Source organism: Synchiropus splendidus, chromosome 17 (assembly GCF_027744825.2).
Source record: "Synchiropus splendidus isolate RoL2022-P1 chromosome 17, RoL_Sspl_1.0, whole genome shotgun sequence".
Lineage (NCBI taxonomy): Eukaryota > Metazoa > Chordata > Actinopteri > Syngnathiformes > Callionymidae > Synchiropus > Synchiropus splendidus.
In genome coordinates, this window is record NC_071350.1 from 5,601,235 (window position 1) to 5,628,204 (window position 26,970).

The 26,970-nt window shown below is 42.1% G+C and overlaps 3 protein-coding genes across 3 annotated transcripts; all 3 read right to left on the reverse strand.

The window, feature by feature from the left end:
- Positions 1-800: 800 nt before the first annotated feature.
- tm7sf2 (transmembrane 7 superfamily member 2) lies at positions 801-10,045 on the reverse strand. The gene is made up of 11 exons (XM_053848076.1): positions 9,993-10,045; positions 9,842-9,924; positions 9,216-9,412; positions 8,827-8,881; positions 8,044-8,238; positions 7,203-7,306; positions 6,453-6,572; positions 5,707-5,875; positions 5,556-5,636; positions 4,273-4,395; positions 801-3,642 (listed from the first exon to the last, which is right to left on the reverse strand). Exons 2-11 carry the CDS (start codon positions 9,912-9,914, stop codon positions 3,482-3,484), a joined length of 1,278 nt encoding a protein of 425 aa, XP_053704051.1. The 5' UTR covers positions 9,915-9,924; positions 9,993-10,045; the 3' UTR covers positions 801-3,481.
- A 266-nt stretch (positions 10,046-10,311) lies between these two features.
- On the reverse strand, positions 10,312-16,955 carry vps51 (VPS51 subunit of GARP complex). The gene is made up of 12 exons (XM_053847147.1): positions 16,880-16,955; positions 16,571-16,782; positions 15,355-15,484; positions 15,134-15,280; positions 14,818-15,037; positions 13,620-14,520; positions 13,076-13,291; positions 11,914-11,997; positions 11,700-11,834; positions 11,504-11,625; positions 11,352-11,439; positions 10,312-11,052 (listed from the first exon to the last, which is right to left on the reverse strand). Exons 2-12 carry the CDS (start codon positions 16,742-16,744, stop codon positions 10,792-10,794), a joined length of 2,478 nt encoding a protein of 825 aa, XP_053703122.1. The 5' UTR covers positions 16,745-16,782; positions 16,880-16,955; the 3' UTR covers positions 10,312-10,791.
- A 579-nt stretch (positions 16,956-17,534) lies between these two features.
- frmd8 (FERM domain containing 8) lies at positions 17,535-26,370 on the reverse strand. The gene is made up of 11 exons (XM_053848045.1): positions 26,094-26,370; positions 25,467-25,565; positions 25,230-25,397; positions 25,032-25,133; positions 24,246-24,304; positions 22,855-23,021; positions 21,723-21,938; positions 21,111-21,234; positions 20,866-21,015; positions 19,301-19,529; positions 17,535-19,231 (listed from the first exon to the last, which is right to left on the reverse strand). Exons 2-11 carry the CDS (start codon positions 25,555-25,557, stop codon positions 19,119-19,121), a joined length of 1,419 nt encoding a protein of 472 aa, XP_053704020.1. The 5' UTR covers positions 25,558-25,565; positions 26,094-26,370; the 3' UTR covers positions 17,535-19,118.
- Between the last annotated feature and the right edge of the window lie 600 nt (positions 26,371-26,970).

Sequence of the window (26,970 nt, forward strand, 5' to 3'; positions counted from 1 at the left end):
TGTCAGGTCTCGAAGGTTTGCCTGATATCACCTGTTTAAATAATGATTCAGAAACAGAGCAAAAAAAAAAAAAAAACTCAAAGCATTCCCTGCTGTGTGCAAGGAACACATCAGTCCTCTCAGTCGCCATGGAAACTAAATTGTATTACAAATTCCTGTTAAGTCCCCCTCAGGCTTTCACATAAAAAAACAACCAAAAAACAAACAAAGAATATTTCAATTCAGGTGTGCTGTGTCCCATCTCAGCAGCATGGTTTTTAAACTGCAAAACCGTTCGCCATGGACGATGACTGCTCGCCCGCATTACAAATGCAGACATTCAGTGAAAGGTTCTTGGACACGCACATCTGTGCTTCAGCTTTTCACGCCAGCGATGCCGGGCTCTTCCTATTCTAGCACTCTCCAGCGCCATAATTGTCTCAGCTCCTTTCCCCTCTCTCCCACGTCTGTGCTCTCGGAGGGACGTTACCATGGAAACTGGCTACAACTGATGGGCTTGAAACCTCAAGATTGACTTGCACAATTGGTGAGTGCATGGCCACACATCGGAATATGCTCACAGCTGCTGGTCACTTATTACATAAAGCACATTGGAGAAGGTCTACATGCAAATGGGGGGTTTGTGTGGTTACTTTTCATGGAACATAAAGCAACCAAAGCAGAATTGCTGTTGGGTAAAAAGGATGGATAAAAAGATGGAAAAGAAAATACAAAATCACAGCCAAAACTTTTTTTTTTTTTTAATGTAAATGGTCTTGTTGTTTGGCACTGGGCAACATTAAACGCAAACACAGCGGGACTAACAATGAAAAGTGTTTTCCATCTCTAAATTGCAAGCCGTATTGTGATTTCTGTGGTGGCACATTACTAGATGTAAACTGAGCCAGGTGTGACTTCAGAAGAAAATGTAGTGTTATAGTGGAGACCACTTCACCTGACACTGAGTCAAGACCAAGAACAGACAGAACAAAGGGGCAAAACCAAGGCACCATACGGAATACTGAACAAAACAGAATGATTTCCATCGTACATCCAAACATACCTGTGGAGGACCATCAAAATCAAGTCCCTTCAAGACCAGCTTCTTTCAGATGACCATGGAAGTTTTACTGAAATGAGTTAATCTGTTTTTAGAGTTCTATTTACAAATATACAGATGAAGACTCCAGCATGACAGAGTCCAGCATGACCGAGACAAGACCGAGCCCATATGTGAGACAAAGCCAAAACCTTGGAAATGTGGTCTTGAGTCCGCCTGGTCTTCAGTATGACAACACAAAAATAGAATGTGACAGGGAAATACATGAGCAGGTGATGTGTCTCTCCCGAATCATATTCATTGAAATGTATCAGGTGTTGTGTGTAACTGCGTGTGAATTTGTGTCTGAGTGATTTTTGTGTGTGTGTGCATGTTACAAGAATAAGAATAAGAATAAGAATGTAACACTCACACATGGAATGAATGAATTCTTTACTTTATCACTTGAATGTTTATGTTTTTCAGACCTGATGCAGCCAGTATTTTAACTTGATTCACATCATATCCCTACTTTGAGTTTCTGACTGTTGGTGTTAAAGCTTTCATCTGAGTTTACATCTCTTCTGATACGAGCATCAGGAGAGGAATGTCAGTTTCAGCTCTGAATATCAAACAAAAGCGGACGTAATACTCAGCCAATCAGATTCTTCAATAAATGTCATGTTCCCTTCCCCCTTACTGCAACTAATAAAGAAGGAACATTACATGTTTTTGAAAATTGACTGTGCCACCAGATTGAATAGATCAAGAACTACTTTGCCAATAGAACGTTGAGCATATTTGAGGTGTAAATCCTGCTTTAAAAAGACAAACTTCTTGATCTTAACAGTAGTAGAAGACACTTAGTAACATTAATGAAAAAGTGTCGTGTGCAAGACATGTATCACTGCAGTGTCATAAAATCATAACCACCAACCTGGGGTTATTTCTGCCACATTCAACCAAACAGGGCCAGCGGGGCGTGTAATTATCACTGTGCATTTGAGAAACAGCATTACAGCTCGAGAGCTGTGTAGGCGAAGTTGGGGGTCGACAGTAAATGGACTGAAAGGTGACAAATGGAGGTTCACACCAGCTGTGTTCCAGCACCAGCTCATTTATCTGGTTTATTGCAGAGTTTCCACAGCTCCACACAGTCACAGCTCAGAAGACAAAAGAACTTCTTCCAAGTGATTTGCTAAATGACGCTCCATCTTCAGAGAGTCCACATGCTGGGACTGAAAGCACTGACAGCTCATAATAAGCTACCCCACATCTTTGTTCTGGGAGAATAGTTGGGACATTGAAATCTGACAGACACATAACCAGGACACAAATGTTCTTAAGTCATTTGCGCAGGTGAGAGAAGACATTTCGCTCCAATAACTGACAAATAACGCTGAGGAGAACAAGGCGCAATACTGAATTATTTTGTCGAGCCATTAACGTAAACTTTTTAATAGGTCATCTTAAGATGATGACGTCGCTGGGGTCAAAGTTTCGGGCCACACACATGCATTACTGGCAGACGGACCTCTGCTCATCAAGTACAAAAGGAGTATAAAATGAAGGGGGTAGCATTTTGGTTCTATCTTCAAGATGACATTTTTTCCAACTTTAAGACCACACTCTCGCCACTGCAGCAGGAAAATAGGCACTACCCAATATCTGAGCTCACCCAAGCATCAGGGGAAAACCACTGCATCCAGGCGTGAGATGAGCAGTCCACGACACTTGTGATGCATTTGAAATTGTTATCGTATTACTGTGGTCACAGTATTAAAAAAAACCCCAAAGCAGTCAATATTTTGTTCACTGTTGCTTTAGTATGTTTCCTGTTTCTGATACAGTGACAGCACTTGAATGTAAACATGAATAGAAAAGAAAAAAACACAGTCAAGAAACAGGACCTTCATGGTGACTGTAAGAAACATTAAAATGACCTGCTTCATAGCGGTCATGCAACTTTATCAAACTTCAGCTCATTTGATAGAAAAGTACAATTTCTATCAACCTTTGGTATTTATGTCCAGCTTCCTCACTTTGCTCCACAACTTCCTCCACTTCCAACTGTCCACTTTCCACGCTGTCTGCACTCTCTTCTTCACCTCCCTTGATCTCAGAGCACAACTCCGAAGAACTGACTCCAAATTCCACAACACATGAATTCTGCGTAGCTCCTGCAGACAAATATCCATCTTCACCTCCACCTATATTCTGCCAATAAATCCCTATATCATCAGAGAACATCAGTGTTCTGTGGCACTCCTTCCCATGTGGGTACTGCATGCTCAGCTGCTTGCTAACAGCCAACCTACTCTGAATGAATATGAACAACAAGCAAATACTTACAAAACATAACTTGTGGCTGTTATGAAAGCAAAAAAAAAACAAGTTTCAAAAACAAACCGACACAGGGCTTCAAAGGTAAGAGAAGTGAGATCTGGGTTCTACAGTTTCATGTCAGTAGATGTAGGGGAAGATCCTGTAAGGAACACGTCGACAGTACGTGTCCCACGCTGGTCCATACTTTGCTCGACACTGCCGCTCATCACGGGCCTCTCTGTGTATTATCAGCACAGTGAAATAAAGCACATAGAAGTAAGGCAGGATGTGGGAGAAGCCTGTGAAAGAGAAGACGGAGCATGAGCATCAGTAAACTTACATGATGGAAAAACAACTTCTGTTGATGTGAATGACATGACAGCTAAGCCGTGATCAAGTTTAAGAAAAAAAAAACTCAATTATACAGCAGGACTTGGAAGAGGAGCCTCACAATGGCGTCCAGAAAAAAAGACAGAAACTGTATTGAACTCAGCTCTCTCCATCCTGAGTGCTTTGTCAATGTTTGTGTTTGCAGTTTGAGGCTTCTGACGCAGCAACGGCGGCTGCTAACATTATCCTCCGGCATCACAAAAGCGACTACAGTCGTGAGTCACATGAAGTTTGAATAACAATGAGCTGTGTGTCAGCTGAAGAAATACAGACACTGAGTCTCCATTTTCGACGGGAACATAAGGCAGCTTACTGAGGAACAAAGAGAGCAGATTGTGCCCGTCTCTGTACACACGGCGTAATTACCTAATAAGGACAATGAGGAAAGTCCACGAAACAAAGAGCAAAAACACAATGGCAGGATGTGAAAGCAGAGGAAAGCTGTTTTCTAAAATCCCTTTTTCCATTTTACTCTGCTCTTCTCGAAGTATGTTTGAGGTCAGTTTGCCAGACACACGTTGACCGGCAGATTGTCTTACCACAGGGCAGCGACCAGGCCAGCGCCATGAGAACATCGCCCAGATAATTGGGATGACGGACAAGTCCCCACCAGCCAGACACCAGCAGCCGCTTGCCAGTCGGGGTGGCGATGGTCTCTAGTCCTGGAGGAAAACGCTAAGTGAATCGGTGGATCACTTCAGGAAGAAGCAGGACTGGGTGTGCATCATTATGTTTGTGAGTAGTGATGGGTAGAGGAGGTGTCATGACACAGTGTTAGAGGGTTGATGAAACAGTGTCCTCATTTTCATAGGCCACTAGATGGCGCTCTTTGTTTAGAAAGGATGTGAGGTTTCTTACACTTAGTTGTTGAAGTCTAAACATTTTGCAGCAGACAGTGCCATCTGGTGGCCTCTGAAAATCAGGACACTGTATCATGAAACTTCATCAACCCTTCAATACTATGTCATGAAACCTCATCTACACATCACTAGTTGTGAGGGAGAAGAACATTCCAAAAGTTTGCTTTTGAAGATGCAACAGAGGCAGCAGAATCCAGGAGCAGCAGTCTCCCTGGTCCATTATCAGAGCATGGACCGTTTGACAGAAATGACCGGTTGAGACTCATGTTCAATAAGGAGCCTTTCAAAGACCTGTCCCGGGTCTGAACTTTGATGGCTCCGTGAATCTCTTCAAAGGAGCGGCTGTTGCTGAACTGACAGCTATAATTTGGCCACGTTCTAAAACACCAATAACCTCCTTTTGGATGGATAAAAGTGTGTCTTCGAGAAGAATGAGGACAAACATATTTAGAGAGGGAAAAAGAGAAGATCTGCACACATTAACAGAGCACATGACACAGGGGTCAGTTTTGTTTTTATGAACGATTTGTGATCAGTTGGAAACAGAAGGGACTCACGAGGACCATCTGTGAGGTTCCTTGTCATCCTCGTCTGCCTTACTTAATGTATGTGGAGTGTTAAGAACAAAGTAAAATTTTAACCTGTTAATACTACAACTACTTTGAATTCAAAATGCTATTTTGAGGCAAAGTTTCTATATCAGTATGTGCGATTTAAATGGTGAAGCAGAAAATTGGTGAAGCCAGAAGTCCATATTTTCCATGTACATAATGTTGTAACTGTGTCAAAGTCTAAGAGAGAATTAGTAAGAAAAAATGTACATGATTTATGCAAAAAGAGAAGAACAAAAAGAGGACTATAACAATGAAAAAAAGGATGGTCAGATTCAACTCCTGATGACATACATCCCCTTTGACAGTGACGATTTACGATGACTATGAGCAATAAAAAAAAATACTCACTTGAAACACTAGCGTGTGTGGGATCTCTCCTGAACTGATTTTTCTGAGAGTTTGATTTTCTGAATATATAATATCCAATACCTGAAGGAAAAAGATAGAAGTTAACATCCACAGATGTAAAAGACAACGAATACCAATGCAATATCTCTACCATTAAGAACCACGATAGCAGCAGCTCGCAGTAAAGTCAGCGTCTGCGGGTGTTCCACCAGGAAGGCCGCCTGCAGACTGTAAGTGAAAGGGACCCAGGCTAGATCTCCAAACACAAGCATGAAGCCAAAACCATCATGGACGATGTCCACCGTGGTCAGAACAGCCTCCTGTAGAGAAAGTCACAGAGAGAATGAGATACAAGAGAACGTTCATGACAGTCTGCTTTTTCCTGTCTGACATAACTCTTGTATTATCATCCCAGCTAAAAAAAAGTGGTTCTGAAAAGAGTCATCTACCAGACAGTGAAACCGATGATGGTGAGATGATGGTAACTATAGATTTTTCCCGCTATATTGCTGACACTGGACGATAACATCCATCTATATGTATGCTGACTTGGCAGCTCAGCAAATCAAGCAATTTCTACAGATCATTCAGTATCAGTTCTGGTTGTTTTAAATACATCGTTCTTCTTCCCTTGACTGAGTGACGGTGGCAGGAGGGTGTCAAGCTCCTTCAGGAGTATTTTCAGATGCGTGTCAGTCACAGTCATTTGTGAATGACCTTGAATTACTGGATCTCTTAACAGACTCCAATGCAGAAGAACTGTCACCCAATTCAAAGATTATACAAGCGAGCTGGTGAACTAGGTGAGATTTTGACAGATGTAACTGTGAGCGTGACGCTTTAGCGATACTTCAACTGGGTTCGATCATCCGGTTCAAGCTGTGAGCTGCGCCTTGCCTCATTCCACAGGCCGTCCACCACATACAGGAGCTGGAAACAGTTGACCAGTATCATGGCGAGCGACGGGGATCCACGGAGCTCCACCTCTTTCACCAACATTCCAAGGTTTATCAGCACCTGATCAAGAACCAGTGGAGGACAACCACACATGAGAAGTCTTAAAATGACAATGTCATTGCTGGAAAATAGCATAGCATCTTTTAACTATAATACATAAAACATTTATGTGTGATTGGTTCACTATTAAATGAACAAAAAAACACCAACAATATCACTGGCATTTGGCATATTAGTGAATCAAATGATGGACCCATACATGCATTTAAACAACAAAATATTGTTCATCTTGCATCAGTTTGACAATAGCGCAATAAATCGATGGTGGCTATATTCAAGTTTTTATATCACCTTATTTAAACTAAAGCTCTTTTAATGTCTTGAAAGTATTTGTATAAGAAATTCAAGTACATTCAGAGTAGTGGAAACCCTGGCCATATATATATAGATAGATATAGATATAGATATATATATAATACGTTCTTTAACAAAACGTATTGTATTCCACACGTTCAACATTCAGAGTAACATAAATCAATTCAGCTCTCAAGAAAAGTTCGTTTTTCTCAGTTCATTAATCCGTAACTTAATAAAACATCGCCACCTGCTGGACATAAACTCACACGCATACAACACTTCAGAAACGGATAAGTCACATTTAACTTAAAATTCAGGATGAGCGACACTCACCCAGCCTATAAGTCCAGGTCTGAGTTCACAGAAATATTTAAGGTCAAAATTTCCAATCCGAGGGTTGAGCTCTCTTCCGATGAAGAAATCGTACACCGGATTGCCTAAATGAAAAAAGGGATTTTGTTAGGGGGAAATCAAAATAACAGACAAATCGGACTAGCAATAGCCAATATAGTTAATGTAGTCAATACAGTCTTTGACTATGACTAGTCCGGTTGACCTGATTCAAACCTTTGCTGCGTGATGACCCGGATAACTGCGCACTCTCACAAACATCACAGACAAATCGTACCTAAATTCACCAAATTTGGTTCGTTCTCTTTGCCATCTTATTTTGCATGAAAACATACTGTCACTTGACGTCAATCCATGGCACACTTTCTGAGTTGTCCTGTTGCCAACGTGCCGTACTTGGTGAACTTGCTTTGGAGCAAGTGGTGAGAGAAGACTCATTAATATTTCAGCCAGGAGTTCACTCATAAATATTCATGCTGTCTTTCCAAAAAGCCTTGATATTTCAGGTGAGGTTTAGGCTGTCAACAAAATACACATTCATGGTAAGAATCCATTAAACATCAGCCCTGGGGTTGCGGCGCCTCCATGATATTCTCCCATGCCATTGCACATGTTCCTGTTATCAGCAGCCAGCAGCAGGAGCTGAGTGCTCTCAGGATGTTCTGGTTCTGTCACCACGTGTGGCAGAAGTGAAGAGGCCAGTCGACCAACCTGTGCGTCCATGTGACACCCGCTGGCTACAGTGCAGATAAAGAGACGTGCTGCCACTGCATCACAAACGCGCTAAGCTTCTGCCTCCAGTCTTTCACTTCACTAATCTCACCTGTGTTGCCTCCCAGTGCCAGAGCGTGAGCAGGAGCCCAGAAGGAGCGGATGTAGAGGTAGAGCGACAGCAGCGCGGAGGCCAGTATGGCAGACGTGGCTAGAGGCAGCTGCAGCTCATACAAGTAGCCCAGAGGAGCTCCGAGTCCCAGCATGAGCACCAGCAGTACAGCTGAGATGCAGCAGCCATGGAAACCTAAGAGACCAAAACAAAGACATTGTTGTTGCCTGGAGAGGAAAGACACATTTAGACGACTTCTGAACCTGTGAAGGCTGCATGAGCAGACAGCTTTGGAACATGAACCTCCACAGGTCAGAGCAAGATTAGAAAGTGGGACACAGAAAGTTGCCAAACATCCAAAGGGAGACTGGCACTTTTCTTGATAGTCCTTACAAGTATTAGTACTATGACATGTCATTTTACATTTTATTATATTCTCATAATATCATTTTTGCTTCTCCCTCTTTTCCACCAGTTTGATGCATGTCTGCTGCTGAGCCCATACATTTTCACATTTCTCACGTTTCCAAGGCAAATGATAAATAACTGAGACATAGTATACTAAAACATAAAATCAATGTAACAGGGAGAGACAGCGCTTCAAAAAACACAGGCTTTAGATCAAATAGAAATGAAACTTCAGACACAAGAAGAAGAGGATTCAATGGTATGAATAGTGTTAGAAAAGTAAAGGCTGAGCAGAACATGCTTTCGTCTTTAAATAAAACTGTGTATTGCCTGCAGTAGAAACTCAAACAGGATTTTTTTTATGACAGGCCGTACCATTTATTGGGTACTTGAGGCGGGATCCATCTCTCAGCACCAACCCCTCTGAGACCTGCATCCAGAGTGAGTCCAGATAAAGTTTAAAAAAGCAAACCAAAGGAACAAAACAAACAATGGCCTGATCTCGGACATCGACACAAACTTGCAGTCAAGGTTAACACCATGCTGATCACTACTTTATAATGAATAACTACATGTGAATGAGTATCTTATTTTATGGTAATATATGATCCTTAAGCTGAAGTGTAACTGAATTAGCATGAGTGGGAAGGGGCCTTGAAGCAAAATGTGTCCAGGAAAAACAAGTGGATCCTGTTTTTAAGGAAGCATGTTGCTTCACTCAACTGTCTGCTCCGCAAGTGAACATGAACATCCACTATATCTACCTTTCCAACGGGAAGGAAATAGAGGACAGCGTGAAAAACCAGCCATCCAGTCAGGAGCAACGGTGCCAAAGGGTCCCACAACTGCTCTGTAGAGGGCAACGCAGGAGGCCACTGGAGAAGCCCGGCCTCGGGAGTTTGACTCACGCTGATCAGGAAGAGCACCGTCAGTGGAAGGAAGATGATAATGCATAGTGACCCTGAAACAAGAATGGCAGTGCTACAGTCACAGGTGTCTGGTGCTGCTCAACCAGCGATGGAAGAGCAACATATGAGGCGGACTGTATACTTTGAAAAAGCAGAACGTCTTTGCACAGGTGTATTTAATCTGTTTAACTTGACAGTGAATCAATAACAAGTGAGTCAACTTGTAACACTGACTACAACTCACTGCTCAACAGTCGTATTTACACAAGGACCTGAGGTTATTTGAGACAACAGAACTTGCGATTGTGGGTGAATGTAGCATTGGAATGTCATTTATACAGACGCATTTCTGGACAAAAATCAACATCACATTAGGAAAAGAGAAGAATGAAGACAACGCCATCCAGCTGGTCAGATTTATTCCGCTGATCGAACTGATCGAACAGTGTGACGTGTGTGTCAGAGTTGGCGCCCTAACTCACCCAAAACTCCTCCAAATTCCAGCTCTGTGTCAAATGACGGTTTTTGTCTGTTCGATTGACCGTTCGCCCTCATGGTGGTTCATCTGACAAAATGGAAAAATGACAGTTACGGTTACATGGTTAGTGCGTTCGCACCGCGCACTGTTCTTACCTGTGTAGTGGGATAAGGTGACGTCCAGCGCTCGCGCAGCCATCGGAAGGCCCGCTGAGGATACGCCCCTGAAAGCTGCCCAGCCAATCATCACCTTCTGTGACCATCAGAAGAGGGCGGGGACAGTGCCTCTCGTCCAATCAGATGCGGTAGAAGGGTGGCGACAGTGAACTCCGGTAAGAGCTATGTGGTTGTGAAATCCTGCGTATTACTCAAGTAGTATTCATTTAATTTTATTATTTATATAATAATTGCAAAGCAGTCATTAGTGAAGTAAAAAAATAAAGCACGTTTGATATGATTTTTTATTGGAAATACAGAAATGCACATCATGGTAAGGCAGTTATTAATCTGTGAAAAGGCGCACAGAAACGAAACTAAACAAACGTGAGTCACAGTTGGGTTTATTTCGCTTTTCAGGACTACAAATTGTTGATTATATTACAAGCATTTTTATGATATATCAGGTCTTGTCATTTCATTCAAGAATATTTAGCCAGTACATATTGACAAGTTGTGAATGACACCCAATTCAAACAGGAGACTATTCTTACACAGGAGCGACAGATTTGTTTTTCATCATCGCTCCACTTCTGTCCATGAATAGGAATGTAGTTATATACTGCAGTTCAACTTGAACAAATGAAAACGTAGTCAGACCTTTGTCACTTAGACATAAACGTTCCATGAATGTTTACACAATAACATGTCGCGTGAAGGACTTCATCAGCAGGTTAAAGACACAATGACTGTTCGAGCTGTGATACAATGGGATCAGTCCGTTGCTCAGGGTCACTTTTCAACCTCGCTCACAGATGACCTCTATAACACTCTGTTCCATCGGGGCTGGATCCAAACAGCGGTGGGCGGAACTTCCCACTATCTCGTCCAGCAGGAAGTGCACCAGGTTTTCATCCGAGACAAACCGCCACAAGTACATCTGCAGGTAGTGGCAGTCCACCTGAATCTGCTGCAGACCGTAGCGGCCGAAGGTACGCAAGCGAACGCACTCCAGGAAGGTCTTCAGGCTAATTTTGATGATCCCGGTCATCACAGAGACCTGGGACAGATGATGGAAAGACCAAGCCCATTTTAATTCAACACACAGTAGTTAGACTGAGTTCAATATTACAGTATGGCAAAACAAGTCTTTGATGTGGTAATAAGGTTAATATTGTATAACTCATAACATGACTTCATTTATAATAATAATTCAGAACTTACTTTAGGATACATTTCTGAAATTCGGATTTCATTTCATTTCATTTGCTTGTTGAGCTATTGCAAAATGAAAGCAGCTTGGATTGTTGTCCGTGAAAAACACAGCTGATATCATACACAGAAATGACTGGAACTCACTTTGTTAAACTCCACTGAGCTGAAGATGTCGATCCTTTCAGAGAACAGTTTGTGGATGTTGCTAAGCAGATTGGTGTCCATTGGAGCGCTGGAAGGAGGAAGAGACACATCATCACTTTTGAGATAACAGAGAGGTTACTATGTGTTTGTACCTTGGGGTGTAGCTGGCAGCGTATCGAGTTGGCTGCCGTGAGCTGCTGTAGACTGAGAACGTCCTCTTGCTGGAGTCACTGCTGTGTGCTTTCCTCACTCCCTCTTCATACAGCAGACCCACCTACAGTAAAAGGAGCAAAATCATGTACAAATGCAAATGTTTACTGATGAAAGCAGCCAGTCAAGACATCTAACCTGCACATCTATGGACGTCGTGTCCTCCACCACTCTCTTCATCACAGCACGCACGTTGCGGGGTTCGATGGTGTTGACCCAGTCTCGTGTTTCCACACTCTTCCTCAGCATTTGGGAGATGATGAGGCCCTGGACCTGTGCAAACAAACCAGTGATGCAGTGAAGTACTCTGCGCTGCACAGGACGGTGAGCAACTGTTCAAAAGGAAATCTACCTTGACATAATTATTGAGAAGCTTCTGCGCGGCCTCTCTGGCCTCGGCACACAGAGCAGTCACAGGCGTCACTGGACTGTGGTGCTGAAGGAAAAACAACATTCAAGTCAGTCATTCTAACTCGAGCAAGTCACGTGTTTCGTTGGTTGTGCGCGTGCAACCCAAAATACACTGAAGTTATTCACATTTCCAACACTCTCCAGCTCCGTGGCGTTTGACAGCCAGTTGTGGTCTCGACAGTTATGGAAAGTGTGGTGGCCTTTGGTTCACGATGGTAGTTTTAAACTTATTTTTTTATACAGGGAACCTTTGATAATGACACTGGTCGACTGAGCCTCTGGTCGACTGCCTTGGTTCATATCAGCACATGCAGAGTCTCTCGCTGCGCTGGTGCCTCGGCCAAACGCCGTGGTGAAAATAGTTGGATATTGGACGAAGCTCCGCTCCAGTATTGGCGGCGACATCCTCTTCTGTGTCCCCATTAGGGTTCAATGATTGTGGACACACTCTCACAGGCAGTGCGAGTGCTACCACCCGGCGTCAGCTAGGGACCATCAACAAATTCTAAAGTTGTCAAAGTATTAGTGAACTCTTCAATAAGGCAATGGAAAACAACCATTTTAGGAGAGAGAATTGTGAAAAGGTCTTTGTAGGCAGCTAAATTTAACCCCTAAATAAAGCTGGCAGAGCAGCCTGTGTATACAGGAGCGGTTTCTACCAGAGACATGAAACATTGAATTTCTCATCTCTACACTGATGTTGGAGACAAACTCTACGAATACGTTTCATCATAAAACAGTTTCAAGAGAGACTGTAGTGTCCAACACATGGAATTGAATGAAAAAGCATTTATCATGATAATTATCATTATCACCGAAATGATAACATTTATCGCAATAACTTTTTTTGTCCATATCGTTCCAACCCTAGTGCGCAGCTATTGCCGTTTTTGATCAAAGAAGTAGTAGCAACTTTTTAAGAGGCATTGAAATATAAGTGGACATTTCTGTTGTTTTCCTCTTCACTGACTCTACTCTGAAAGTTTTCAAGTGATAAGATATGAATTGAGAGGATAGATGAATAAATGAGGAAAGAAAACATGACATGAGTCAAAGCTGATGAATATAATATAAATATTATTCTGGGTGATTTAAAAAGTTACCTGAACAAGGAACTGCTCATCTGTGAGTGTGAGGATGTACGAAATGGTGGAGGTTTCGTAGTCCAGACAGAGACGTGAAAGAAGCAGCAGAAGTGCAGGAGGGGTGGAGCCTCCTTTGTCGCCCACGCTTTCACAAAACTGGCGCGAGCACTGACAAATAAATTTGATGAAGTTCACCACAAGGCTCTCGCGAACACCCTGGCTGCAGAACTCACCCTGTCAGAGAGACAGACAGACAAATAGTGTCAAACAAAAGGCAGGTAATACGAGGTTTTATTTACAATTTTAAAGACATTAGGGAGCAAACAATTCATACCAATCCATAGTTTATTGGTCAGAACATTTGCATGAGCTACGAGAAACTGAGAGAAACACAATTTATGATGACATAAAAATGATTAAGACAATGAATATCCAAAGACACTTTCCACACCTTGAATTGGTACCTTCATTCTAAGCAGAGTTTCATTGGTACTGCAATGTGTGCATGTATACACTGATCTCAGTAGCAACAGCTGGATTTACATGACTTGGCAATATTTACCTTGAAATAGGGCTTGTTGGAGAACGTGATGTCTTTAGCTGTGAAGAGATGCACCGAAGTCAGCACTGACTTGATCTGGTTGAGGATGGAAGAGGAGAGTGAGGAGAGCAGATCTGGAAGGCTGGTTGGACCCTCTCTGGCAGACGCTGATCCAGCCAGATGTGCTCCAGCCCCGGACACACTGGCCCCAGAGATCCGTGGGGTGGCCAGGGCCTGCCTCACGTCTGTCAAACTGTCCATGTAGAAGCTCTGAAGAGCAGCCAGATACTGCTTCACACGCTCAGTCGCTGCTCTGATCACTATCTCAGTGCCCTGCTGAGGAACAGAGGAGCCTGGAAGAAGTTTGGTCACCGCCTGTAGCCTGCGGTAAAAGCGGTCCAGTGCTCGCACCAGAAGCGAGTTATCTCCAACACCTTTCTCTTCCTGAATCCGTCGCTCCACCAGTGAGAAATACCTGGCCGCCAGATCCTCGACAAACTCATGCAGCTTTCGATTGGCCATTTCTGGGATCTTTTTGGAGGCAAGCTCACCCGCCTGAGCATGGTTGATGAACAATTCTTGGTAAGACGTTATGACTAAACATAAACTGCTGACAAACTCGTTGCAGCCTCGGTCGATAAACTCCAGGATGTCAGTGTTGACAGCGGGGGAAGCTAGCGTCATCGCTTTGGGAGCGTCTTCTGTCGGCGAACTAGCAGCTGAAGTGGATTTTGGGGCGGAAACATCTTTCACACTTGACGGTGCAGAGGCTCTAATCTCCTCTTCCAGGCTCTGAAGGTCCGACTCCAACCGAGATCGTGCATGGCTGAGGAATTTTTCACAAAGCTCCTCAGCCGGTTCATCCAGCTGCAGCAGAAGCTCCACGCACTCGGATAAATCTTTGGCGCTGGTCCCACCATCCCTGTGAGGGAGTGAAATATAAACATAAATGCAGTGAATTGAAACATTTACTAGACCCATTCATTTGCTGAAAAGGGCACAATATTTACATTATACTAGAAAGGCAACAGAAGGCGCCCTGAATTTACTGCATCAAGGCTACTCGCGCTTCAATTCATGCAGTGGCTACTTAACAAGCTATCACTGAGTATCGAGTGTGTTTGGACCCGTCTTGTGAGTCCATTTGCAAATTTATGACTGCACTCTGTCAGACTGCCCTCAGTTCAGTAAATATCACGATAACGGATGACAGCCAGACCTGAACTTCTGCCGCAGCTCCTGCGCCAGTTTGTCCATGATGGCGTGGCAGTCGTCTTGGATTCCCTTGAAGGACGGGAGGTGACTGTACTGCTGCAGGACACAGCGGGCACGTCGGTGGGAGCTCACAGCCTGGGAGTAGGCCTGCAGCTCCAGACACTTGTTGAGCCTGGCTGGCAGTTCAAACAGAAACTGTAGTTTTCTTAACAAAGTGTGGACCCCTGGAGACAAACAGAAGAGAGAACTGTAAACTCTTGTGAATAACTTTCTCACATATGAAGGACTTCAGTAGAATGCCCACATAAACATAGTCTCACCAGAGAGTTTTGTGATCTGAGCGTGCTGGTCCTGAAGGGTGCCACTAATGCCAGCACTGAAGTCGGTGATGGCAGCCATGTTAGCTGACAGACAGTCCATTTCATCTTCCATCTTTTTGAAATCATTTTTCATCTTTCTTATAGTGTCTGGAAAAAAAAACAAAAAAAACAAAATGTGGTTTGAGTTGTTTAGGTGTCTTTGTTTGAAAGAAAGAGCTCACCTGTGGCAGAAATGAACTTGTTGTAATTTTCATAAACCAGTGTCTGCATGTCACTGTCCAGTGAACGGATCTGCTTGACCATACAGGCTTCCTGGTCCATAAGCTCTGCCAGACTACACTCTCGTCTCAGCTGAGGTGGGAGAATGAAAGCACAGCACTTGTTTAGAAAAATAGAAACTGAAACAGAAAGCATATGTCTATTAAATACATAAATGTTGTCTATGGGGTAGAAATGCAGCCAGTCATGTATTTGCATCACAGCTTTTTTGGGAACTATAGCAGAGAACATAATTTGTTTCCTTTGTATCATTAACCACAGTAGTGTATTTTGATGATGTTGAATATTTCACTCTCTTCTATCACATTGTAAATACCTTACATTACACATTATATAACATCTGCATGGCCATGATACGGCTAGATTAATGTTACATTACACACAATTCAGTCAAGATTTCTTCTTGTATTTCCCAGAGATTGAATAGAAGCAGAGTGAAGAAAGGTTTGGTTACTTTCTGCCCCGTATTCCCACTTTCCTTATTGGTCCAAACAGCGCTTGTGTGCAATCTCTGTGTTGCTGACAGTGAGTTACTTCTGATCTCTGTAGTCTCTTCTCCAGAGCAATCGAGCAGTTTCGGTGTCAGACACATTTTCTTGAAAACCTTCAGGTTTTTCACTTCCTTTGTCAGTGAGTTCTGTGTAATATGGCTCAGACATCCTTCCAATAGCCTTGTTCTGTAGCAGAAGACACCCACACCACACTCCATAGATAAGACACTTTTACTTTTTCTATTTTCACAGCTCTTTTTATGTGCCATTTCCATGCGTACTGCTCGTCTATACTGACACCAACAGTAGTAAGGACCAGGTGCCGTCCACTTCAATTTGTAAAGACCATGAATTTAGTTCTTTTTTAATTGTACAGGATGTTATGCTTCTCTTATTTAGACCCAGCCGACTAGTGCGTTTTGCTCCACTGCAGTTCTGCTGTCAATTTAAGGTTAACCTTCTGCATACCCACTGTTCATCATAGATTTTAACAAAACCAAAAAGACCTTTTTTTTTTAAAGAACTCACATAAACGCTGTTTTGCAGCTGATGAGAATTTACAAAGAAGTTTACGTAAATGACGATGCTATATCTGATGAATGTTCCAAGCTTATTTTATAAGTACGATTTCCCTGCCAACAATTCCGACGCAGAATGGATCTGTCACCTTGTTGAGGTACTCTTCCGGTTCAAAATGCGGGCCGTTGATGTCGCAGGGATCCAGCCACTGCTGCTCCTGTTCGGCGGCCTTTCCTTCTTCGTTCAGCCCGTAATACAGCTTCAGCATTCCGTGCACCCTGCGTCTCCTCCCGGCGTCCTCCGGTGGGGTAGTGTCACCCATCACGAACACTTGTTCTCCGACAATAGTTCGACCTCCAGCTGGTAGGTATCCCAAAATATGCAGGCAGTTACGTCTTAGGTTCTAGTATATGTGCCCCGACTCGTAAAAGCACAAATACTATCCAGGCTTACTTACCAGTCAGCTGGTGCAGGAGCAGTTTACTACCGGGGTCGCGGCATCCGGGTTCACGTGACGTCAAGTATTTGTTTGGAAAGACATCGGAAGTACCCTACTGCGCATGCCCCCCGAACAGCAGCGTTATGCACTGCTCTATGACTCAAATATAGCGCTATTAATTAAAAAAATAAACTCATTTTTCAAAAAGCGCATTTCTCGTGTCCCACAATCTTGAAATATATAAACAAGTGATCAAAACTAGTTTGACCGCCATAAAACTGACAGTAGAATACCTGATTAAGAAACAGGAAGTTTCATGCGATTCTATCGTCACTTTCAGAATAAAGCTCCTTTGAAAACCATCATATTCATCACATTGTATACTACCACCACCCCAGTACAACTCGAGACAAACGCGAATAAGCGGAAAAAGAGTTGGATATTAAAATACTGATTAAGCCCATCTTTGTATATTGCTTTTTCATAAGAAACATCTCTTCATACAGGTATTGAGAAACAGGAAACAGATTATTTCCAACAGACTACATAGGACTAAAATGGGACAACATGAAGTGCATGGACTGTTGGAGGAAGTCGATCATCCACACATAGATCAATACAAATGAGTCCCACTACTGAAATGCCCACACAAACACACACAACAAAAGCAACATTCTTAAAACACAATACAAAAAACATTTATTTGAACCATAATATTAAATATGTCTTCTAAAGTTTACAGTGGCAAATACATTTTTCTGATGCAAACCTTACATACAGGCACTTAGCAGTGTGTTCCACCATGAATGACCTTTTGACATGCACTCTGAGAAAGACACGCATCATTTGACGGTACAAAGCAGGCATTCTGTAACATCCACCGATTATTTCAAAAGTTAGTGACACAAAGGAGTTTGTGGCTTGATAGTGCATGATTTTAACATGTTGGAATGCTATTTTACAATGGGACATGCATAGTCAGCATAGACCAGTACATACCATGATCATTGCAATGGTTATCACCAAGAACATTTCACAGGTTGCTTGTTCTGGACTGAAGGCAGATGCAGTTGTGCTTAACAGGTTAGAATGAATTCAGTTGTTCAAACAAAGGTTTCCTTTTAAGTTTAATCAACCAATGATGACAAAGACGTGAAAGTGTTTCTGAGCCTGACACCACAGGAACCGGAGCATAAACATTTTTAAACAGATCTAAACATTAGCATCCCAAAATGTCATTTTTTTTATGTCATGGATGTCCCTACAGCAAGCAACACCTGGTCACAAAATAAAACACCAAGAGGTTAAACATGGTTTGGTGATATGGTGCATGGTGGAGGGGAGGTTGACAACAACTTCAGCAGCAGTTCATTCATTCCATTGCATAATCATGCTTATTGTGGGCATCGATTCATTTCATTGTATGCAGATGAATTTAGTAAAGTGCTTATATTAAACACATAGCGAATTATACACACAATTTCTGAAGCTTTAAAATGTGCTTCGTTTTGCAATTTACCCAGTCTTATGGAACCAAATCTACCGAGAGGGCATTGTTGGACTGACCACTTATACAATGGTAAAGTTCGGGCCCACTTTAATTTGTGTTTCCCTTACATAAAAAGCTAAGCATAAATAAACATCTCCTGGAAAAGAATTAAGTTCATTTGAGGATGTTGTTTGTAAAGATTACACCAAATTAAGAGAACTGCAACTAGCCTCCAGAATGTGCTACGTTTAACTATGGCGAAGTTTGCTTTGCCTTCAATAAACAACATTGAGCTAAAATCGTCAACAGTGGGTTTTGTTTCAGACAGACTTGATGCATACAAAGTAGACTTCCCTCAAAACAAGGCACTGGTTATTGAAACAGCAAAGTAGAAACACACCAAATCCTTTGTCTCATGTAGACTGTTCAGTAGTGTAGAGCTCTTCCTTTTCACTTTTCTTGATGCTGAGAAAGGTTTTAAAATATATTAAGTCATTAGTATTATTCCAATTAATATATCTCGTTCCTGTAGCAGGCTGTGTGAAAACAATGAACTCATCTAAGTTTGTCCTGTTTGATCTTTAAGCAAAGCTATGAATCATCTTTTGTTAGACACGGCCTTTTGATACACACGCTTGAATAGATAAACTACATCCCTAACTATTCCCTCACTTGGTCCATTTGAATCACTGAGGTGGAATCAGGTCTCATTATCCAAGTAGAATGGTCACGTTTGGTCTTTGGAGGCAATCGGGCGGAGCACTGAGTTCAGCCTTGTTCCAGACTCTCAGCCACTTGGACTGCAGAGTAACTCAGTGCTGAAGGCTGTCGGGTGAAAAATGATGCTGCTCTTTTGGGCTTTAATCGTTTGATTTCCTTTCCTGTGAGACAACATCAGCAATGTAATGGAACTGACACCATCACTTTTAAACAGAGACCATGAGACTTACCATTGTCCACGTAGCAGATGGTATTCAGTGAATGCACCCGACTGCACACAACACTACTTTGTCTACGCAATTTGCCACGTCGTCCACGGCTGTTACTGCTGTGTTCATCTTGTCTAGCACACTGTCCTGACAAATCGGTCCTGCTGCTGCCGCCTTCAGCTGCTGCAGCACCCTCGGTAACGGATGAAAGCTCCACGCAGAACTCAATGAAGCCACTCATCAGCTCAGCCTGAAAAGAACATGAGTAGGAAGAAGCATGTTACTATGGAGACGGAACAAATTGCTTCAAACAACTGTGGAAACCTGGATCAAGAATGTGAATGTGTCAAAAGTTGGCCATTGTAATGTGAAAACATTTAGCAGAAAACAGCTTACCAGTTCCTACGAGTAAAACGTGCACCCCGAACAGCTGGGTTATACACTGTTCTATGACTCAAATATTGCGCTACTAAAAACAAACAAATTTGTCAAAACGCACACATTTCTCATGTCCCACACTCTAGAAATATATAAACAAGTGATTAAAACAAAACTAGTGTGGCCGCCATAAAACAGTAGAATGACCTGAAAACACACAGGGAAGTTTCATGCGATTCTATCGTCACTTTCAGAATAAAGCTCCTGATCATATCCATCACATTGTATATTACCACATAAATGCGTCAAAAGTTGGCCATTGTAAAGTGAAAACATTTAGTTTCAGTTCCAACGAGTAAAACGTTCTACAAAAAACATGGAGCAGTGTGTGTCATTTTTACTGCACTTATTGCAGTTACATGAACATTAATGTCAGGGTTTTCTTCACGAACAAAAGGACTTCACCCTTTTCTCCAGAAAAGAAAAAAATATTTTCATCTTCAACTACATGTCAAGCCAAGCGACCAGGTGCTTGTGTTCAATGCTTAATAAATAATAATAATAATAATAATATTGATAATAATACTATATTTCTATAGACTATAACTATAACTCTATAACTAAAGACTATAACTTGCTATGCTTTTTGCATGCTTTTTGACACTACCATAAACAATGAAGTTGAAGAACAATGCAGTTAATAAATGGATTTTTACATGCTTAAGAGCTCTAATGTGCCAATACATTCAGCCTTGTCACATCAGACCAATAACATTACAGGCGATTTATGGTCTGAGGCAAAACATTTTGACTCATGAAGCTTGTGAAGTTGGTTTACCTGTAAAAGTCCATATATTAGCTGCATCATTTAAGCAAGAGTCTAAGATAAAAGTAGCGGCTTAAAGCCTGGAAATTACAGTTGTTCTCAGTAGTCAATGTAAACTGACACAGAATGACACACTGCACAATTGGTCAACTTTAAAATGTAGTGGGTGCAGGTTAAGGGGCTTAGGGACAGTGATCAGACCCTCGACTGCTCTGCATTTATGTTGGTGTGGAGTCGCACTGTATACGCAGTTTCCGGCATCTAGCACTCCCCGGGACATGGTGCAGCTCTCGATGCAGGATCAAGTCCGCAGGCAAAACCCGGTTCACTTATTCATTTATGTTAACAATGTTCACCCTCATACTCGAGGATTCCACTTAACCTGTTTAGAGTAGATCTTCAACAACTTGTTGACAGCAGTTCCATCCTCCTCTCCATCAAACTCTAGCCACAGAATGTGTGAATCCCCCTCCTCCTCAGGGTAACTGTGGTCCCACGAAAGCTCATTGAAATGAAGGCCGAGCAGAACATGCTGTTCAAGAAAGCACAAGTATAAATAAACTGAAATTGCTAGGCACACGCATTCATATGTATATGGTGGAAATGAAATTTCAACATAGTGCTGACCTTTTCTTTGACATCCATTACATAAACTCCATCCAGGCAGATTCCAACATTGACAGCCTTGCGTTTTGACCTCTGCAGCAGTCCTTGTGTTTGTTTTTCAATTTCACCATCAAAGAAGCCGCACCTGTGCGATCAAAAAATTTAAACAAAAAAATTACAATGGTCAAGTGCAGCCACACGGCGCATTGGAGCAAAAAGGTTGAGTGTTCAATCCCGGGTCGGACTGGTGCATCAACAATAATTGCTCGAGCTCTGACCAATTTTGTCCAGCAATTCCCTGGTTTATGAATCATTTAAGTTCAATGAATAACTGATTCGTGCAACAGTCTCACTTTGAACTGGAGATCAACTAGTCAAACTGATATGTGGACTGTCATGTGGAGCAAACTATTAGACAGCCATCATGTGCTTTCACTGAGACAATGAGGCAGTTATTCATTATCAAAGGCTTCAGCATCTGTTCAGCATTACTACACTGTACCTGGACAATAGCCACTCAGAAACAACAACCTAATTACTGTTACTTAACAGTTAATAAACAAGAATAAACTATTTGTTTTGCAATAATTCATATCTCATCTTTGTTATTTTATGAAAACACAAGCATCATACCCGTAATAAGGCAGACTGTGACAAGTTCTGAGGTACTGGTGTAGAAGGTCCACGGGCTCTGCTGAGCTTCCTGCAGATGCGCCGATCTTCCTGTACTCCTCAACAAGGCTCTGCTCCAGTCCTGCATGTCGACTGGACCTTCCTTTTAGAGTGGAGAACAGTCCTCCACTCCCCATCACAACATGTTCTGGCAGAAAAGAGGTCAGTTTCCTCTCTCTGTAATGAGCAGATGGCAGAGATTAGTGTTGGCTTGAAACATTTTTATCTATTTTTAAAAGTTAAACAACACATATGCAACTTCAACTTTCATGAATACAGATCTCCATGAAAGGCTGTATGTTTCTCCAACTAAATGGGACAAATTTGGTGCAGACATTTTTCGTTTTCAATGCCTTTACATCCTTGAAGATTGAATACATGCGTCCAAAATTAAGTGAAAGCCATCAACTAGAGAGCTGATCTGAATGACATATCTATATTAAATAAATGTGTATGACCCAATGACCCAGCAACAACATGCCTAAACTGGAGACAACAATGTGCGAGACCTCTGTGTGACACAGGCTACGTTGATAATGTAGTGGTTCTGTAACACAGTCAAGACTGAGCTCTACAGAACATGAGTAACTGCGTTCTGTCAATTTTATTTTGGAGTCACATTGCCGATCAGTGAAGATGTGAATAAGCGTGTCAGAGTGTGCAGTGTTGTTTGCAACTCCTGCTTCCATGCCCCAGTTCGCCAACCTGTTAGAGCAGTTTCTACATGCAAACCAGGGTTATGACTTGTCATTGCCAGCAAAAAGTGTTAACAGTGGAAATTAATGCCAATTAATTTGCACTAATTTGCATAAATTTCCAGTTGGAAATGGCTTGGCATTTTGCTGTTGTTGTTTAATTCTTCATGAAAAGGCAATTTGTACCGTACTTGGAATCAAGCAATAGGTGAAAGCACATTTTTGAGACTTGGGTAGGTAACTGTAATACTGTATGATTTTGCGGCTGGTTTGGAAATGCTAGATTTCTTGCTACAGAAAAAAAGTTACATGACAGCTAAATGCGAGATCTGTCCTTTATCTAACTGATAATTGTGATTTTTATTTTGCAAAAACAGTGAAAGATGTCATTCACATACCGGATGACAGAGGTTAATTGCTGGCCTTCCAGCCCAGCTCCTTCTTCCAGGGCAAGAGACAGTGCTCCCAGAGTGGCCCAGTGCTCGCGGTCACAGGGGTATCTACCAATGAGGATGTTGTTTTTGGCTTCCTCATATAAAAGCCTCAACACTGCATCATCCGTTATCTGCACAATAGCAAAGCATTGATCAGGAAGGAGACAACGCAAGGTTTAAGCCACATGTAAACAATCGTGTTGCACAGCCATGACTAAATAAAAGCTGGAATACCTGCAAAATTGTGATTATTATTATTTTTTAAAGATCTTGCAGCTGTAAATTGTATTATTTGAACATGCCTTTATGTATCCAGGGATTTGCAACTTTAGTCCGTGGCAGTTCTGCGTTCAGTGAGTTGAGATCAGACTGGCTCTAAGGTTTAGATGTCCATCAGAAGTGGAGCAGATTATTTTGCCATTCACTTGATCATACTTGGATTGCCACATTGCCAAAATGTTATGCTCTCAGCAGAACTGATAACAACTGACATGGACTAATACAACACACAAGATTAACTACGTTGATGGGCGAAATCCAATTCCTTCCTTAATCCTCAACCTCCAAAACGCACCCTCTTGTAAGTCCTCCAGCCTTCGGTGTTACACACATTCACATGTTGTGAAGGGAGTGTTATGTATTGTTTATCATGCTCTTTCACAGTAAAATGTCTACACACAGAGTGAAATATTATGAAGATTTTCTTGATCCACGTTACTTTTCACAAACAGTTTTCCTGTATGAATGATCCTTTCAACTCCAACTTGAAGCAGTATCATGGAACTCAGGAATGCACTTTGCCAAAAATGACTGAGGGCACAGATGAAGGCGCATGGGCAAAGCAAGGAGCTGCTGGGCATCTCGAGGTTGTTTATTTGTTGACTGGTGCAAAAGAATATTGAAATACAAAAACTCTTTTATTATTATTATTATTATTATTATTATTAGGAGGGTTCTTTTAGGGAGGGTGTGGAAGTAGTGGAGGCAATGTGACAGTGTCACCACCTTGGCCTCAAAAAATCTACATGAAACCGTGAAATACAAATAAATGGTGGACTTTGAAAAGGTAAAATGAATTAAATCATGTCAGGGCTTGCGTGAACAACATAAAGGCAAATACACAGCTTTTAATCCACAACTGCTATCATCTGGCTCAGCCATGTAGTTTGGAGTTTTTTAACTTCAGTACTAAAATAATACAGTAATAATATACAACTATAACAGTAGTGGTGCCCACCAGCCACATCATAACCAGATAATATTTATTTTTCTCGTCGACTAAACAAACACCACCACAATGCCTTAAATCTCACAGTTATGCTTGACTGTCATACAATATGTGGGTATAAATTTACCTGCAGCTCTTTTGATTTCTGATAAAACACATTCCTCCGGTACTGGAGACAAGGTTCATCTGAGGAGCAGAGTAGAGACGTGAGACCATCTTTTTTTCCCCACAGTCCTCAGTGGCAGCAATCAGACAGAGTGGAGGAGTGAGCTAACAGCAAACCGCCCACACAAAGCACTCCAGACACCAGCTCCTCAATCTCTTATGCCAGAGGCACTGCCCACACCACGAACTGAAGCTACTCTGTCATTTTCAGCACTATCTTTCTTTTGCCTTCATCAGGAACAGAAAAGAACAAATGGCAAAGGAATCATTTGTAAATGATTTTGATGCGCAGATTGTATGTTCCTTTGCAGTGTACAGTGAATGCCCACCCATCATAATTTGAACAAATTTCAAGAGCAGCAAAAGAACATTTTTATAGTGGGATAACATTTTATTGGTCAGAGGAAGGTCTAAAAGATTGCCAAATCTATTGAATAATGAACACTATTGGTCCATTTTTACCCTCTTGACTTGGGCTCAGGTCATGGAGGAATATGCTGAAGTAAAGAGACCAAGAGTTTTCTCACCTCTTCTGTGGGAGTCCAACCCCTCACTAGATAAGCCACCCTCTTTACAGAGTGGTGAGATGGTGCAACAAACATAATAGTGAGTGAGAAAGTAGTCATGTCTTACCAGAATCTATCTCTGAATGAATGAATGACTGTCTTAGCATTTCTATTCTACTTAATGGAAGATTAATCCACCACTGTTGCAGACACAGTAAAGGCGTTTCTCAGCTTCAGCCTACCTTGGGAAATGTCTTCTTGTGACGCTTCAGTAAAGCGATAGAGCAAATCTTGCCACTGACGACACAACTTGTATGGTTGATGCCTCGACTTCAACTGCAGCTCTGGAAAAGAGAATAACTTGAATCTAAACCTACAAAATCAGTTCTGCATCATTTGTTTGTGTATCTGTGGCCTGAAAAGCACGTATATTTCCTCACCAAGCAAAGGAGAAGTCAGCCAGAAGGCAAAAGCATCCTGCGTAGTCTCTGGAATATGAAGGGCCTCCCGGACAGTACGACCCAACTCCTGCACATTGGCACTTCCGAGTCCTTCCAGGGTTAAATGTACCGCACTTTCCCCAAACAGGTAAATAAGTACATCCTGAGCTGAGAGACAAACACGAGTCCACATTTTACAAAGCAAGCTCTATTAAAATAACAAGGATTTCGGCATACCACGGGAAAGTGTTGCGGAAGACGCAACGCTTCCTCTCTGTGAAAGGTCATCTAATGAGTCTTGAGGAAAAGCGGAATCATCTCCCTCCATCTCTTCTCCTAAACCCATTCACACAACACAGGTTTATGACACACACGAAAACATTTTAAACATTAAAATCTGATCGATGTATTCCACAGCACCGGTGCTGCAACCTTTTTTCCGTTATATATGGACCGTATGCAACATATTTTAAGCAAATTAGCTCACGTATTTCGCGTTTACCAGCGACATCGTGTGGTAAGAACTTGCAAACATCCGGCAACTCGACGAAGAATAATACGAACAGCAACATAAACAAAAACAACCCCTTAGAAGCCTAACTTGGTGTAGCGTTTTAAAGAGAAGCATATGGAACATAAACATGGAAATAAACCGTTCTTTTCAGTAAGTTTTCAAAAGTGGACGAGGACTTGTCGATGTTAGCTACTGAGCTAACCCGCAAGCTAACGTCACTTCACGATACTGTAGCTATTTCAGTCTTAGTTACCAAGCTCAGGAGTCATGTGGGCGCTGGTTTAGTTAACATTGGGAAGCAAACTGTGTTTAAAAAGGACAAGAAAACGTTCGCACAATATGTCGCTTACCGCCAGGAACAGAAATAAATGTTTTTTTTCCTCCGCCCCAGAGACGAAATAACCACCTCTGTCCAGTATGATACCGTACTAGAATAGTCACGCACTTTTCGTCAGTCAAACACTAAATATTGTTCGATGAGTCTTGTCATGCTCGTCCACACAGCGACCACAAACCCCTTTTCCGGGCAGATGCGGTTGTGGGACATTTGAACGACCTGTGTCTCCCGAATCACAACTAACTGGGGCGTGACCGCCATGGTTGACTGTCCAGTTCTCAACATGAAACTGAACCGTTCATCGTGGTGCTTGATATACAGCGATGGTTGTGATCGCTGCAGGTAGCCGCAAGAATCCATAGAGTGTCGATGAGATAACTGTATGGATAAGGTAGAACGCCTTAGACAGTGGTTAAAATGGCAAGATCCTACAAACGGACTGAAGGGCTCAACTGTACGTAAGCATCAGTGACGTCATTGCGTCGTTGCTTTTATTGCGGCTCTGTTAACGGTAACAATTTTGAGCTCAGGCGGTTGTTTTCTAAACTGGTGATCTTCAGTCACTTGTACTGCTTGTACACTTGTACAAGCCACGTGTACTGCACTATTTCACATGTTTGAACGAACACAGACAAAATTGCCAACTAACGTAAACGTAAATTCAGTATCAGAATTCCCTTTTAAAGTAACTTTCTGTATAAAAAGTTTGCCATAGTGCAAAACCAGTGTCTGTGTGTCCAGTCCATGTTACAGATTTAAGTCAGGGAAATGCATTATTGAATAGATGCAAAGATGTAGCTGAGATGAATATGGGGTCAAACAAAATGAACCAGCATTCAAGAATCTGCATTCTCTCTAATTTGATAACAAACATTTAACTTCTAATATTA